The sequence below is a fragment of the Diadema antillarum genome, unplaced genomic scaffold, assembly GCF_040938485.1.
Source record: "Diadema antillarum isolate AM-2024a unplaced genomic scaffold, OU_Dant_1.0 seq00000501_RagTag, whole genome shotgun sequence".
Lineage (NCBI taxonomy): Eukaryota > Metazoa > Echinodermata > Echinoidea > Diadematoida > Diadematidae > Diadema > Diadema antillarum.
The window spans coordinates 1,075,638-1,092,061 of NW_027271458.1; the positions used below are offsets into that span (position 1 = coordinate 1,075,638).

General features: G+C 36.7%; 1 protein-coding gene across 1 annotated transcript; it reads left to right on the forward strand.

Annotated features, from left to right (window-relative positions):
* The first annotated feature begins 6,709 nt into the window (after window positions 1-6,709).
* LOC139733883 (hydroxysteroid dehydrogenase-like protein 2) lies at window positions 6,710-14,114 on the forward strand. Its single transcript, XM_071644683.1, has 8 exons — window positions 6,710-6,723; window positions 9,211-9,374; window positions 9,847-9,990; window positions 11,009-11,078; window positions 11,729-11,832; window positions 12,611-12,712; window positions 13,256-13,459; window positions 14,026-14,114. The coding sequence occupies exons 1-8, from the start codon at window positions 6,710-6,712 to the stop codon at window positions 14,112-14,114; spliced, it is 891 nt and encodes a 296-aa protein (XP_071500784.1).
* Window positions 14,115-16,424: the final 2,310 nt, after the last annotated feature.

Here is a 16,424-nt window from a genome sequence, read left to right on the forward strand (position 1 = left end):
CGACCTCAATGACAGAAGGAGGGAAAGGAACGATAAGATCCATCACTGGATCCATTGACATCAGAATAACGGAAAAGTTTGCCATGTAATCTGAGACAGATTTGTCTTGAAGTATGCCAAACTCGTCTATAAGTGGATTAATCAAAGTCCCGTACAGGTGGAATAACTGTTTTAAGACAGTAAACCAGACTACATTGGTCACCCTTTGGAGGAAGGACATTCGTTGTGGTAATCCGAGTATTCCTCCTGGTATTACAGCGGGAAGAAAAGGTGCACCTGAAAGTAAATTTGCTATGTAATACTGGGACGCCATGGGGTTGAGGAAAATGTTGGTTGTATTCAGGTATTCACTGAGTAAAATGCTACATAGCCACGTGGCATCAAGGACTGTCACGTCAAATTTGGCGCGCGACAGGCGATCCATGAGATCGCGATCTCCAAGAGTCGCTCGACAATCCTCAATAAATGGAGAATATATTTCGCTGAAATTCGTAATCAGTTCTAGATTGAGAGTCTGCTTGAAAGCCTGGCTGATTATTTTTTCCATTCGTGCGTGTACCTCATTAGCGGGAAATGGATGTTTGAACACTTCAAATTTGAAAAGTTTTGAGTGGATGGGATGGTGAGCGCGATGTTCGAAGGCATCACCGATCAGAACCGTCACGTTATGTCCGCGTCGGACGAGGGCTTCTCCCACAGCAGTGCCCGCCATGTAGTGGCTTCCCTCTCCAGCGGTCGCGGTAATGAAGACATTGCCACCTGATGAAAGCGACACACAACCGAAGACTATCACCCCTATCACGAGAATTGCTTCCCTGATTTTGTACATCGTACTCATGGATCGTACTTTAGGTTATAAGGCACCTACAGTGTATTTATGCGCAGCACATAAAAACACTGAGCTTTAAAAATTTTTCACAATCACATAGTGTGCAGGGTCCCCGCTATACAAAAACACGTCAAAGCGCTATCCGCTAGTCTACTTTCCAGGTGTTCTATTCATTTCAAAATCATTGGCCCGTATTCACGAAATGAAGCCATGGTTTGAACCTTGGTTTAAACTATGGACAAAAACGATGGGGCGCCAAGTGTCGCAAGGAATATTTCGTTACGAAATTGGTCATTTCGTTTACAAAATAACCGTTTTGTTAACGAAATCACCATGGACGAAATGTTCATTTAGTTACAGAATGTTGTCATATCGTTACAAAATAATCATTTCACCGACGAAATGACTGATTTCGCAACGAATTATTCCATGCGACACTTGGCGCTCCATGGTTTTTGCCCATGATTTAAACATGGTTTCATTATTTTGTACCACCTTCGTGAATTCGGGCCATTGTGTCCCAACTTCCAAGTAAAACACTGTGGGTGTGAAACGCTTCCACGTGAAAAAAAAAGACTATCCAAAGTAGAAGTTATTCTTAATCTTCACAGAGAAACTATAGATTTACTTTGAATTTACATTACACCACTCTCTTATGGGTTCCCATAACGGTTAATGCTTTTTATGAGAATTGTAGGGTCCAAAGTTTCTGTCTATGGACTATTTTATATGTACACACATCATTTTTACTAATATGTTCGTTATTCTTTTGTTGATATTGCGTCATGCACTGTGTGAGGACATGGGGAAAAGACACTGACAGGCAAAATACAATTTAAACTATTGTAGTCAATATTAACATTACTTTCTAAATGATTTAAACTGTCGTGTCACAGACTATGAAATTTCGTGTTTTTTTAAATCTTAAGCTAATACAGATAATAACCATTATTTTTTAAGCTATAAACCATTTATCAAGTCATTAAAGGCACTATTTACCATTTGCAGATGCAACAAAAACCCAGCTTTAGTGCTTCAAAATACTTCTGAAAGTAATGTGAGTTAGGGACAAAAACAATCAATATAAAAAACTGAATCAGTGTAAGCAATGGTAATTATTGTTAAATATACAAAGTGTGAACAATAGTTGAAATAAAATGTTTCTAGACTAAACCGTCTATGTACGGTTATCATTTTATGGTTTATTGAAGAAATAGTGATCTCATATTTTAGGCTTTCTTGCGAAATTATTATAAGGTAACAGAATGTTTTGTGATATAACTAAACTACACTAAATATGCATTAAATGTGATACCTCGAACATTTTTTTTAGTGGCTGCGCCCAATGGTAAACAGTATACCTTCAGACATAATTCATATACAGTGTATATTATAGTCTATTTAAGTCTATGACAATTACTCATGACTCATCGCATATTACATCCTTCACTGCGCTGACAGAATCTAACTTGCCTATCCAACACAAGTATACCCAAAGAATATATTGTATGGTGAACACTTTGAGTAAATGAGTATTGCTTACCATGATTCCGAATAAGGTTTATATTCGATATGAAATTCAGGTGTATGAAATGTCTCTGAAATCACTCTTTCGCAATTGGATAGCCAATAAAGTCTTTGCCTCTATACGCAGGCCATGATAGCGAGTTACGCTTAAACCAAAGAGGTTTGAGAAATGGAGTAACAACAGTCTCATTTCCTTTGATCCCATGTTTCATGCCGCCACTCAAAGATATTTGAAGTACGTGGTAAACTGGCGATGCCCCACAGATAGGAAGACAATTGATTCATGTGGCATTGCATCATGACTCGTTACTCTCAAAGGAAGATATGTCTTTACACTCTTATGATGATAATTGATTTTCGCCGTCCCTTCTTAGAAAACAAGCGGCACATTAATAGCACAGGCACGGGGATGTGCGAATAAAAATTGTACAAAAATTGATGAAATGAAAATCAAAATTACTCATTTTTACATGACTTTACACTAATCTAACATATAGATGTATAAAGAACTATACTCGAAAATTACACCATATCAGTTTCATTTGTCGGAAGCGATCGGAAAGATGATAAAATCAGCTTTGTAGTGGGGGTACAGTTACAAATATTTTCACGACATACAGCTCAGGTTTACATTTTTGCGCATAATCTTGGACGGGATTTACTTTTGTTTCATATGCTTTATCATTAAGAGAACATTCATTCTATTTGACAAATAAACAAGCAGAATATAGACGATATAATGTTAGAGTTTAAAATGAATCTTCAGATTGCTCAAAAAGACGGCGGCATGGAACCCTGATCATCAAAGGCACAAGTGCACCTGTGGAATTCTTTTGTGCATCAATAGAAAAATGGCAGCTGTTTGAATAATTACAGCCAGTTGGAACTCCAGCTCTTAAACCTCCTTGATTAAACTAAATAGGGTCTTACATTTACATGACTCCTCCCCCACAAAACAAATCAAACAACCAAGAAACGATTTGAACTACCCTAAAAGCGAAATGATATTTCACCTTGTTTAGTTGTTGAGCTGGCTTTGTAAGCAATCCACCGACCTCAATGACAGAAGGAGGGAAAGGAACGATAAGATCCATCACTGGATCCATTGACATCAGAATAAGGGAAAAGTTTGCCATGTAATCTGAGACAGATTTGTCTTGAAGTATGCCAAACTCGTCTCTCAGTGGATTAATAAAAGTCCCATACAGGTGGAATAACTGTTTTAAGACAATTAACGAGACTACATTGGACACCCTTTGGAGGAAGGTCATGCGTTGTGGTAATCCGAGTATTCCTCCTGGTATTACAGCGGGAAGAAAAGGTGCACCTGAAAGTAAATTTGCTATGTAATACTGGGACGCCATGGGGTTGAGGAGAATGTTGGTTGTATTCAGGTATTCACTGAGTAAAATGCTACATAGCCACGTGGTATCAAGGACTGTCACGTCAAATTTGGCGCGCGACAGGCGATCCATGAGATAGCGATCTCCAAGAGTCGCTCGACAATCCTCAATAAATGGAGAGAATAATTCACTGAAATTCGCAATCAGTTCTAGATTGAAACTCTGCTTGAAAGCCTGGCTGAATATCTTTTCCATTCTTGCGTGTACCTCATCAGCAGGAAATGGATGTTTGAATATTTCAAATTTGAAAAGTTTTGAGTGGATGGGATGGTGAGCGCGATGTTCGAAGGCATCACCGATCAGAACCGTCACGTTATGTCCGCGTCGGACGAGGGCTTCTCCCACAGCAGTGCCCGCCATGTAGTGGCTTCCCTCTCCAGCCGTCGCGGTAATAAAGACATTGCCACCTGCTGTCAACGAGAAAAGCATTATACATAAAATCAATATAATATGCCATTCCATAGCAGTTCTGTGATGGTTGTTGAAGCAACATAGGTCAAACATTTTGAATATGGTGCACCTGTGGTGCAAAGGATTTCCGTGTAGTGATTTCTTCTCTTCCGGTATCTCGGCGCGGCGACTAGCATACAGCTTTTCGTGATTGAGCGATCAAAGTGTGTTGCACGCGAATTGATGTCAACATACTTACTAGCCAGCCGCGAGCGCGAGGTTTACTTGTACATGTACACTTGACGGTTGATAACGAACGTGCACTCGGCTCTCCAAAATCTCCATGGCACGTTTTCTTTTCACTGTCCACCCCCACCCCTCCCCGTTTTTATGGCAAGCCAAGTGTGTGTAATATGCATTGTCTTGTTCATGGCGGTTTCTGCAATAGCTCCGAATCGGGTGTTCTAAACGCTGAACCACTTACACAGTTATGTAGTGATTAGAAGAACACGATGAAACAGATCTGTGTTCCTATTCGCATGTGAATTTAAGATCAGGCTCAAAACATGACTCGATCATCTATATTTTTCTTGTGTTGCTTGAAGGTCTTTTTTTCTTTTCTTTTCTTTGTCTTCTGTTCTGGTGCATGGATAATGTACATTTATTAGTCCGCCAACATTGTAAGATATCACAGTATTATAATAGGTTAAAATTGCAGGCACACAGCTCAAGAGAGAGAACAGACGGAGAGATTGTATGGAGTGAGATATGGCAAGCATGGCATGATGGCATATCCCTCAGTGAAGGGTTTGACTGATCCAATGTTTCGATTTCCCTTGGGGAAGGTTATACTCCAAACAGTTCTGCTTATACTCACGGGGGCCCCTAGAAGGAGGAAATGCCGCCTCTGTATGCTATTAACCACAATGATGGCAGTATACATATTATGTTGTATAGTTCATGTATGGTGTTTGTTAGGCTTGTTAATGCGGTAAATGCATCAAAATAAAACGACTATCCATCCTGCCCTCGAAGAGGACGTCAGCCAATGTGAACAAGTTTTCTTCTATTCTTTAGTACTGCCACTTCCGAGGTAAAACAAGAAAGTGTGTGTGTGTGTGTGTGTGTGTGTGTGTGTGTTGGGGGGGGGGGGGAGAGGGCAAAGTGCTGACATCTCGCTATGTATTCCTATGTGTAAGGGTTCAAAATAGGGGGGAGGTCCCGATCGAGCCCCCCTGCCCCCTCCCCCTGTTCCGCCGGCCCTGTATAGAGTCACTCACGGTGCATGGTGAAAAGTAATTCAAAGGCAAAATTCGTTTTATCATTATTATGTATTATATTGATAACATACGAATCAATGTGCGGTTTTACTTGCCTACTTCAAAATCATCATCAGCAGGCCTATGTTAAAATGGTTATATATTATGTGTATTACGCCCTTAATCTTGCTACATTTTTATAATTATCCTTTTTTACTCTTGCACAGAGAATCCACTAGCCTAAACAAATCAAATTATAAAAGACGCTTTTATATTTCGTGCACTGTACCCAAAATTCATAATTAGGTGATTTTCGTTATTTCGAAATGCACAAATTCGTATACCTATAGATTTTCGTGAATCCAAAAATGATGAAAGTGGGTTCCTTTAACCGCTTTTTTGGTGTTTTTAAGAAGCTTCATTATTTCGAAAATGAAATAAGGCGCGTTATACTGCAGGTTCGTTATTCCGAAAGTTCCTTAATCCGAAAATGAAATAAGGTTCGTTCATTCGAAAACGAAAAGAATACATGCGCATGTCTTTTTGCTTTTTAGTGGACCTCTCATTTTTTTTTTTTGTTGGTCAACTGAAGCATAACTTTGTATTTTTGCTAGTTTGCATTCTTATGTTTATCTGTATCATAATTTGTATCCATTGTTAAGTCAAATGTTTATGATATAATTCCTTATTTACTCTGCATGTGTTTTTTTGTTGGAAAAAGAAGATTGAAGATAAATGAATCTAACTGAATTAAATCGAACAATACATTTTTATTCCTTATTACGAGTTACGAACCTTATTTCGTTTTCGGATTAACGGATTTTCCCTATGGACTCGCGAACCTTTTTTTTTTTTTTTTTTTCCATTTTCGGAATTATGAAATTTCGGAATAACGAACCTCCGGATTAACGAACCTCCGGATTAACGAACCACATAATCGTTTTCATCTTCGGGTTACGAACATTCGACGCCTCACTATTCCTCCGTGAGAAAAGTAAAAAATAAAGAGAGAGAGAGAGAGAGAGAGAGAGAGAAAGGCATAAAAAGGCAGATGTGATTTTGTGTAGCGTATAATATATAATTTTACATCAATTCATAGACATGACTGTACTGCCGAGCCGCGGTGAATAAAGGGATATGGCGCATGCTTGGCTAACATAATAAAAAGGGTTATGATACTTTAAAATATACACCTGTGCACATTCACGATTCCTAACCAAACTTGACCTGTTTCAGAGCCAGTCGTGATAAGTCAGTGTGATATAGGCCTTTGGAGATCCTTCTACTTGATTCCTACCAAAATGATTAATACAGGGTAAGTTAACATTTACTTTCATGCGCTTCCATGCGCTATCATGGACATGCATACGTCTTTTTTTGAGAGAGAGAGAGAGAGAGAGAGAGCAGGTGATTTGAGGGCTAACATCTCTGTAATGTCTTACCATGTACTAGGTTACGGTATGCGATACCTACATATCACAATGATAACAGGACGTATATGGTCATAGGCGGTAATAAAGTGCCTCAAAGTACTTCACGCTGCACAGAAGTGATCCTGCTACTGTCCCTGCTACAAAATCATCTAGAAATGCACATGTATGCACTGCATGGAATGTTCCTCTGAAATGTAAACTGGGCTACGTAGTTGTTCATCTGAAAAATTAATGTCACGTATATCTGGCTAGTTCGCGGAATTCGAAAATATCTATTAAAAAAACGGAAGAAAAACATTATTTAAATATGAAAGCTACATCTCTGGATTGGTCGTCTGTGTGCCATCGATTGCTCAGAAATGATACATGTACTGTCATATCAATCATAAGAATTTAATATAATCATTATCTATACCATCATCTTTTTAGAATTTCACAAACCTATCTACAAAGAAGTTACTGCATGAAAGTCGACTTCTGAACTTCAGATGAGATAATACGTTATATATTCATTGCACGTGAACGTATTTTGATCCTGATATTCGTGAGATTATAGTAAGGAAGCACCACAATACCTATCTTGAAATAGGGAAAGAATGAAGCAGCTTTATCTAGACGGGTCAGTAGACGATAGCTACATATGCAATATGTAAATAAGAAGGGCTTATGACCTGGAAGAAAGATTAGGTAGAAAGGCAATTTCAGTTCTTTTTCAACAGCACACATGCCACATAATAAATGAATAACTTCGTTAAAATACAGGTAGATTTATGGCAACAAGCCATGTACTGGTTTACTGTACTAATTTAACAGATTGACGAGCTTTTAGACATTTGAAATCATGGCTGATTAAGAGACTATCGCAGTCGATTAACACCAATAGCACAGTCTTTCGATAACAAATCGTACGCAAATGCATCGCACGAGCGTCTTACTTTTTTTTAAAGAACAAATTTGTTTGGTTATACATTTTCGTTTTTCAAATTCCATTAAACCCTCTTATCTGTCTAATAATAATATCTCTATTTTTGATAGCTATATAGGGTGATTCCATTGAGAACTGAAGAAAAGTTAAGGAGAGAATTTCTAAATCATTACCATCCCATCTGTCGTCATGTAATAGAGCCAAGCGAGTGTTTAGACATGTTTATCAGCATACACGTTTGAGAAAATTGGCTAGTCCACATAAAATAATGACTTCATTAAGATTGACATTTCCTTATAGCAGAAATTGCAAATTAAGCAAAAACTTTTAGCACTTTGGGCAATTTTGCACTGTATCAAATTAAGTAAACATGGTCTTACAATATCTGACAAATGACTGCATTTGCTCCATACCTGTGGAGACTTAATATGTTGGTCACGAGTAAATGATAAAGAAAAATATTCAAAGTCCATTTCTGGTAATATCTACCACATAATGTTAAAGAAGCATATTCAAAGTCCATTTCTGATAATATCGACCACATTGGCCATCTATTTACAGCGTAAACCTTGAACAGCACGTTGGTATTATGAACGTTGGAATTCGGAAGTGTTTGGGTCAGTAAGGTCACACAATCACTACTAGTATGTCAAGAGACGTCAATAACAAATCGTCACCTCCTGAATCAGGAGGAAAGAGGATGCATGTACTAGTACTCGACACGATCTCTCGTTTTATGCCAATATGCCGTATGAAATGTTTGCGCAATTAACATAATTTTACAAGTATATAGAGAGGGCCGATGGATTGGTTTTAAAGCAACTATACGGTGCACTTGATCGGCAACACCATATATAACACACAGTTATGGACTCACCCAGTTTACATAAATATACATGTATAAATAAATATACATATATATATATATATATATATATATATATATATATATATATATATTTATATATATATATATATATATATATATATATATATATATATATATATATGCATACATACATAGTGTGTGTGTGTGTGTGTGTGTGTGAAAAATGAATAGATAAATGTTTAAAATTTTCATTTTGATATTCAAATATAATCATAATCACGTTTTTATGTTTGCTTCAGAAGTCTCCACGAATCCCCTTATTGTGCTGAAGGCCAAAAAGTGATTGCAAACGAATCATCGTACCGTAGCAGTTGCTGCCATGAGGCAAATATTATATACACAGTATGTATATAAATTATAATATATATTTTTTCAGCTATAGTTTCGATTTGAAACGTAACTCGAAATCAAACTGATGGCTGTAGACCTGTTGAAGCCTGCGTATTCTTTTTTTTTTTACTATTTTGAAACATTCTGAAGTTTATGAGTTGTTTTGTTGCATTTACTTTTTGTAATATGACAAACTATCTCTCAAGAAATGTTTGAAACCTTCAGGAAACTCGCTGGAAAGACATTGTTCATCACCGGGGCGAGTCGAGGCATTGGGAAGGCCATAGCACTCAAGGCAGCCAAAGATGGCGCCAATGTTGTCATAGCAGCCAAGACCTCAGAGCCACACCCAAAACTTCCTGGAACCATCTATACTGCAGCTGAAGAAGGTTGGTTTGTTTCGAATTGTTACCCCCCCCCCCCCCTCGTATAAATGTTGGTGAAATCTGATGGATAGGGATAATAATTGTTCACTGCAGTATCTTTTCTTATCAATAATATAAGACTTCGAGTAGGAAATAAACCATGGCACTATTACTTATTTATGCTTTGTCTCTTAGCTTGTTTGTTTGTCTTTGTTTCCCTTTTCGTTGCCACAATCAAGCTTTCTCAAAATCTGTGCGTGATGAAAACGATAACTACATTATACTAAGCGACAACAATGCACCACACGTTTCTCCATGCAGCAGATTACACGAACAAGTTTCTAAATTGCTATTTGACTTCGATATCTCTATTCCAGTGTGAGGCGATTGAATTGAACATATAAAATATTGTATTATTATTATTATTATTATTATTATTATATATATATATATATATATATATATATATATATATATATATATATATATATTCCAGTGGAGAAGAACGGCGGACAGTGTCTGCCGTGTGTGGTAGACGTGAGAAAAGAATCCCAAGTTGTGTCTGCGGTCGAGAAGGCCGTCAAAACCTTTGGTGGCATCGACATCCTCGTCAACAACGCCAGCATCGTCAGTCTTACAGGTTCGTGGATTTAGCTATAGGAATACATGTAGTTTTTAATTTGATCTTCATGATTTAATGGTGGGTAAGACGGCAGCACATGCCAACAATAGTTTGTTTCTCATTCCGTTGTATATGTAAATGAGTTACCATTGACAATCTACATAATATTTATCCAATATGATAAAAACGTGGACATTTAGCGCTTACAGTTAGTTATTTCGAAGGTTTGTTATTTCGAAGGTTTGTCAATCTGAAAATAAAACAAGATCCGTTATTTCGAAGGTTCAGTCCTAAAATGAAAACAAAAAGTTCCTTATTCTGAAGGTTTGCAGATCCGCAAAAGAATCAAGGTTGGTAATTCCAAAAGTTCGTTAGTATGACCAGGGGCGGATCCAGGAATTCCGTAAAGAGGGGGCGCGTTTAAAAAAAATTAAAGGGGGGGGGGCGCACCCCTCCCCCTTTTTTCTTTTTATTTCTTTTGTTTCAACAAAAAATAAAGGGGGGGGGGCATGCGCCGGTTGCGGTCCTCCCTGGATCCGCCACTGATGACGGACCTTTACCACTTTCGGATGAACAAGCCATTTTTCTTTTCCGGACTAACGAACCTTCAAAACAAGGACTCTTATTTCATTTTCGGACTGGAACCTTCGGAATGATAACGAATCTTTGGAATGATAACGGGTCTTCTGAATAACACACAAATGTTAAGTTAAACGAACACAACTTCATTTTCATATTAACGAAGAGAATCTAGGTATATTATGGAATTTGTGTGTTTCGAAACAACCTACCTTCCGGATAGGGAAACTTATTTCATTTTTCGACTAACGAAACATCAGAATAACGAACGCCATTCCATTTAGCAACAGTTCTTGCTAGTGGAATGGAGCTAGCGTAATCCGTGGCAGTTGTAGAGTTGTCTTTCGAAGCATCAATTAAACCTGGAAGTATATTGTATATCGCATGAACGATTGCTGTTTTGTGCGTGTTTGTGTGTTTGAGTGTTTAATCTAAGACCTTATTTCCTTCGATACAGGCACCGCTGAGACATCCATGGACAAATACGACCTCTTGAACTCCATTAATGCTCGGGGCACGTACCTTTGGTGAGAGCAGGGTTTGACTGATCATTTCTTTGTTTGTTTGTTTCTTTATTTGTTTTTAATCATTGTTTAATACTGATTTCAAATGCAGAAGGCAGGTACATTAATTTACATATCAAGGTTATATCAAAATCACAGGAACGTATCAGAATGATATTCTCCGTCTCAAGCATGAACAATAATTTTCCAGTATTTAAAATCATTAAAAAAAAATATTGTATAGGGATCAAAGACGGGGAATAAGAGAGATAACTCATTATTATATTATCGATCTTTAAGGTTGTTGCAGAGGTCGCATCTGATTTCAAAGGCATCGGTTTTAGGTGTTCTATGTTATGAGTTCATTCCAACCATCAACCAAGCATTCATAGCAAGTGACGAATAATATCACCCGATGAGATATGCTTTATGCTCTTTTGATTGGGCGCCTCCCAACATGAACCACATCCATCGAATACAATAACCGTGGGCTGTATTCTATGTGAAGTAATGTGCAGTGAGTTGAATGTAACGTAGCTGAAAACAGTCAAACGTTGTTGGCAACGATAAGATTGAACATATTTTGACCAGAGCTTGTTCTACATGTACATTGTAATCTGTCACCTAGAGGGCGGCAGACTTGTGTCATTGTCATTATGACTTCACGATCACAGTTCCAAAGTCTGCCTCCCACACCTGAAGAATGGAACCAATCCTCACATTCTCAATATCAGTCCACCACTGAACTTTGAACCAAAATGGTTCAAGGGCCATGTCGGTAAGACAAGATACACGTGTAGTTATGATTTAATTGTTTTTGTCACAATATTGTCTACACAATACCGTTTATAAACCTACCGTAAATTAAACCTTTAAACCTTGGTGTAAAATTTTGTTGTTCTTTTTTCAAACTGAAAAACTGGCATTCAAAATGTAATTTGACCACAAAAAAAAAAGAGAAAGAAAGATGTAATTAAGGACATTGGGAGTATTCAGCAAAAAAAAAAATAAAATAAAAAGAGAAAGAAAGATGTAATTAAGGACATTGGAAGTATTCAGCGAACACATCTATTTTTATGTGAGATGATTAACCAACATACACAAAAAGACATTCAAAACAACTTTTAGACCCCAGCATCTATATCATTATTATTATTATTTATTTGGCATTTGCAAGACAATACAGTTATAACATATAAGATTTTATTGTGATGATAACATAATTTGCCCCATTTATGTTAATGATGTATTATATATATACATATATATATATATATATATATATATATATATATATATGTATATATACACATGATTGTGTGTGTATGTTTATGTGTATACATTGTACATAATTATTTCTACTGATCATGAGCTCTTCAATATCTTGAATCATTCCACTTTTTAAATTATGAATAGTATGAATAATATGAATACCATGAATAGTATTCTCAAGTAATCAAACCCATTGACACTAAATATGTCTATTATCATGCATAGTCGAATTGCATCTACCTTCTGTAGAGTTGGCCAATCATTATGTCATACTTTGATTATAGCCTACTCCATGGCCAAATATGGTATGTCACTGTGTGTCCTGGGAATGGCCGAGGAGTTCAAAGCAGACGGGATTGCTGTCAATGCCCTGTGGCCACGGACTGGTGTGTATTTCAGTATTTTTACCATGATAACGTAACGCTTTAACAATATGTACAACAGTAGCACAAGGAGTGTTGGTAATCTCAAATTGAAAACAGGAAATGGAATGATTGCAGAACTTTGATTTTATATTCATTTGGCATGATCCCACATACGTATGCAGACAAAGAATATGTAGGCCAAACCATGTGTAATTTGCCAAACTGTATTAATTTCAATGTACCGGTACTCACTTTTGGGCACCATGGTCATGGAATAATGTTAACTGAATGCATTCAAGTCGATTACTAGAATAGCCGACAATAGTCAGAGTTAGAGATGGGTCGTTTACTCACCAGGGTATATTCTCAAGAGAATACTTTGTCAGTACGTATTTTAAAGATGGCTGTTGGCTTAACTAACCGGTATCATCGTTTTCTAATCTTGGCAACGCGTTTGATGGATGAGTCTCTTAATCATTTTGGATTAAACCAGAAAGTGTTTGTTAATCGGATCTTGAAGTATCAGTCATACTATGACCATTGCTGAATCCTACTATTCCCTAGCCATCTGGACTGTATCCATGGACATGTTGGGTGGATGGAATGAATCCACCATAAAGGGTTGTCGGTCTGTTGACATCATGGCTGATGCAGCGTACGCTATCCTCTCCAAAGACAGCCAGTCCTTCACAGGCAACTACTGTGTTGATGACGTCATTGTCAGGGCGGAAGGAATCAATGACCTTGAGCAGTATGCTTGTGTCAAAGGTCAGTCTTCTTTACGACTTCAAATTTTCACTCCAAAATATTTTTAAAAAGGGAAATGGATATATACCCTCATCAATATTATGATTTGCATGCACAGTGTAGAAATAAAAATAAATGGCTATGATGGTACTGTCTATTGCAATATGAACCTAATACATTGTACTTGTTATTATGTCTGTTGGAAGTATACAGTTGCAAAATTTCATTTTTTTTCACATCATATTTTCTTTTTAAACACTACGGATTATGCCCTATGACTTCCGGTATAGACCAGTCATGTATCTATCCCACATGAATATGATACATGTACGTGGCATTGTTTACCTTCAACTACTTGGGTAGTGTGGCCTTTTAGAAATTAATACCTTTGATATAGATATGATGTACTGTTAAAATACATTAATAATACAGACAGCTGCTGTTAACGGAAAATAATCATTTTCATATAACATCTTGACATCTAGCCCAATGTTGAATACGGAAAACAAAATTCATGAATATTAAATTGATGTCATAACTACATGTATGCTGATGTCATACATTGTTTTCTGTCTGGTCTCTCACAGGACAGCCTCTCATTCCAGACTTTTTCCTGGAGCCTGATCCAGACATGGAACTTGCTACTGAAATCATCAAACTCACTGCCAAAGAGTAAGGCTGAAAAACAGCTGATAGTGGAAGGTCAAAGTTCAAATGATCTACTGGATGGATTCAGGAAGAATGGATATAGAACCTCGGGTACACACACAAAAAACAAACAAACAAACAAACAAACAAAACAAAAAAAAAAAACAACCCAAACCTTAGTACATATATCCTGGAATATAAATGTAATGTGAGAATCGATAGCACATTATACAGTGCATCCAGGCAAAAAACAAAAACAAAAACAAATTCCTAAAACAAAGGCTTAGTGCAGAAGCAATGGGGTGTATCTACTTGATGATTTCGAAGTTGAAGCTTATGAATGCTTATCCTGCATACACTTACATGTATTACCTGTTACCTAGTCAGCTGCATGAGACAAGTACCTCTAGTATCACTACACTATTCCCACTTTGTATGTCGGTCTGCTGTATTGTATACTGCACTGCATTGCATTTTAAATTACATTGCACTAATTAGTGTAAGTCAATATTCAGATTTTAATGTCCTCTATCATACTTAATTTGTCCAATAACAAAATGGGACTGTGGGGACTGAGATTTAATGAATTCTGTGCAGCCATAACAGAGTTATAGTCAACTTTGCCCAAGTCTGCCTAACATAAGTCCAAAAAATTCAATAAGTTAAATAAAATTTTACCTCAGATAGATATACACATGTGTTAATTCTATTGTGTAAGTCAAAATTTATGTCTCAAAATTTTCTCTTGTCCCTTAAGATTCTGCTTAGGTGAGGTTGACTGTACAGCATTTATCAATATTAGTTTAATGTGTTCAATAAATGCTTTACAAAGCTTGATTCACAATACACAATAGGCATTTCATTTGAAAGTATAAATTTCTTTTATTTGGCTTCAGAGAAGACAAATTAATAACATTCATAGTATTTTTACAAACTGAAAGAAACATAATTTGTCAATAGACAGCAATATGAAACTTGCAATATTTCTGGGATTGTAGATGTACATTCAAAGTTTTTGTTAGGCCTGTGACATTTAAAATGACACTTTTGAATGTACAAAATGAATACATCTACATTAATTAATATTACTGCTAATAAAATGTTGTGTATGAAAGGAGATGAAAACAATTTATTTGTACCAAATGAATCTCATCAAATATAATTGAATACAGGATCTTACACTGAAAGTTAATGCGGCAGAACATCTCATGTATATCAGACTTGTTAATATCATCCTTCTAGTAGCTAGAAAGCGATACAGGTGTATAAACAAATTTATATGCACAAGAGAGCTGAACCAGTTTGTTGACAAACCTCACAGAATTGCTTGTACAGTGCACTCCTGTTATAAATTCTTGTTACAACAAAGTACAAATTAATATCTCAATATTCTCATCAATCTGCATATCTTTATATGCTTTTCTGTTCGGCTTTAATGAAATTTTGATATTAAAAAAATAAACAACAACAACTGCCAGTCCCGAGGACTTCGTTATAATGAGAGTCGCCTGTATTAGTCACTATCACTGCGAAAATTGGTCTGATACTGTTGCCCTACATGAACACTGGACATTCAATGTTTGAAGTTGCTGCAAACATTTATGGATAAGAATACTTCAGAAAATATCATGACCCACATTAAACCTTAAAATGTGTTATGATTTCTCCTCCAGACTTCATTTCTATCAGGAAAAAACACAAACAAAACAAAACAAAAGAAAAGAGAGAGAGAAAACTCCAGGGAGCTGATGAGATAAGAAGAGGAAAGGAGCTAATGTGGAAGACGCTGATAGGAGCATTAACTATGTTATAGCTTCAGCAATCATAATACTGTTTTGTTCCTTATTTCAGCTCAGATACACTGTGAGCTTGCTTTAGATGTGTGCTGGACGATACTAATCTCCTGGCACTCAGAGAATACATGGTGAAATCAGCTGTGTGGACAAATGACACCACACAAATCAGGACATAAAAAGCACACATTAAAAGCTGATAGAAAATAGGCTTTTACCTATTCTCCACAGACAAAGAGACAAATATTTTGTGCAAATCACATACATACATTAAATTTTCTACTGTTTGGTGGCCAGAAACAAGTAGTACTAAAATCAATAACCTCATTGAGAACCACATACATGGACTAACGTAGACTACATGTGTGAACATACATGTATAACAAAAGCTCCTGTCTGACATAAGTACAAGCACTATACACACATTAATATATTGCCTTTTCATTTAAGAAGAAACAACAAAGCTAATGCCAAGATTTCACCACATTCAAGTCAACTATAACTAGCCTACTCCACATAGTCAACAGATACATTGGATGTAAACT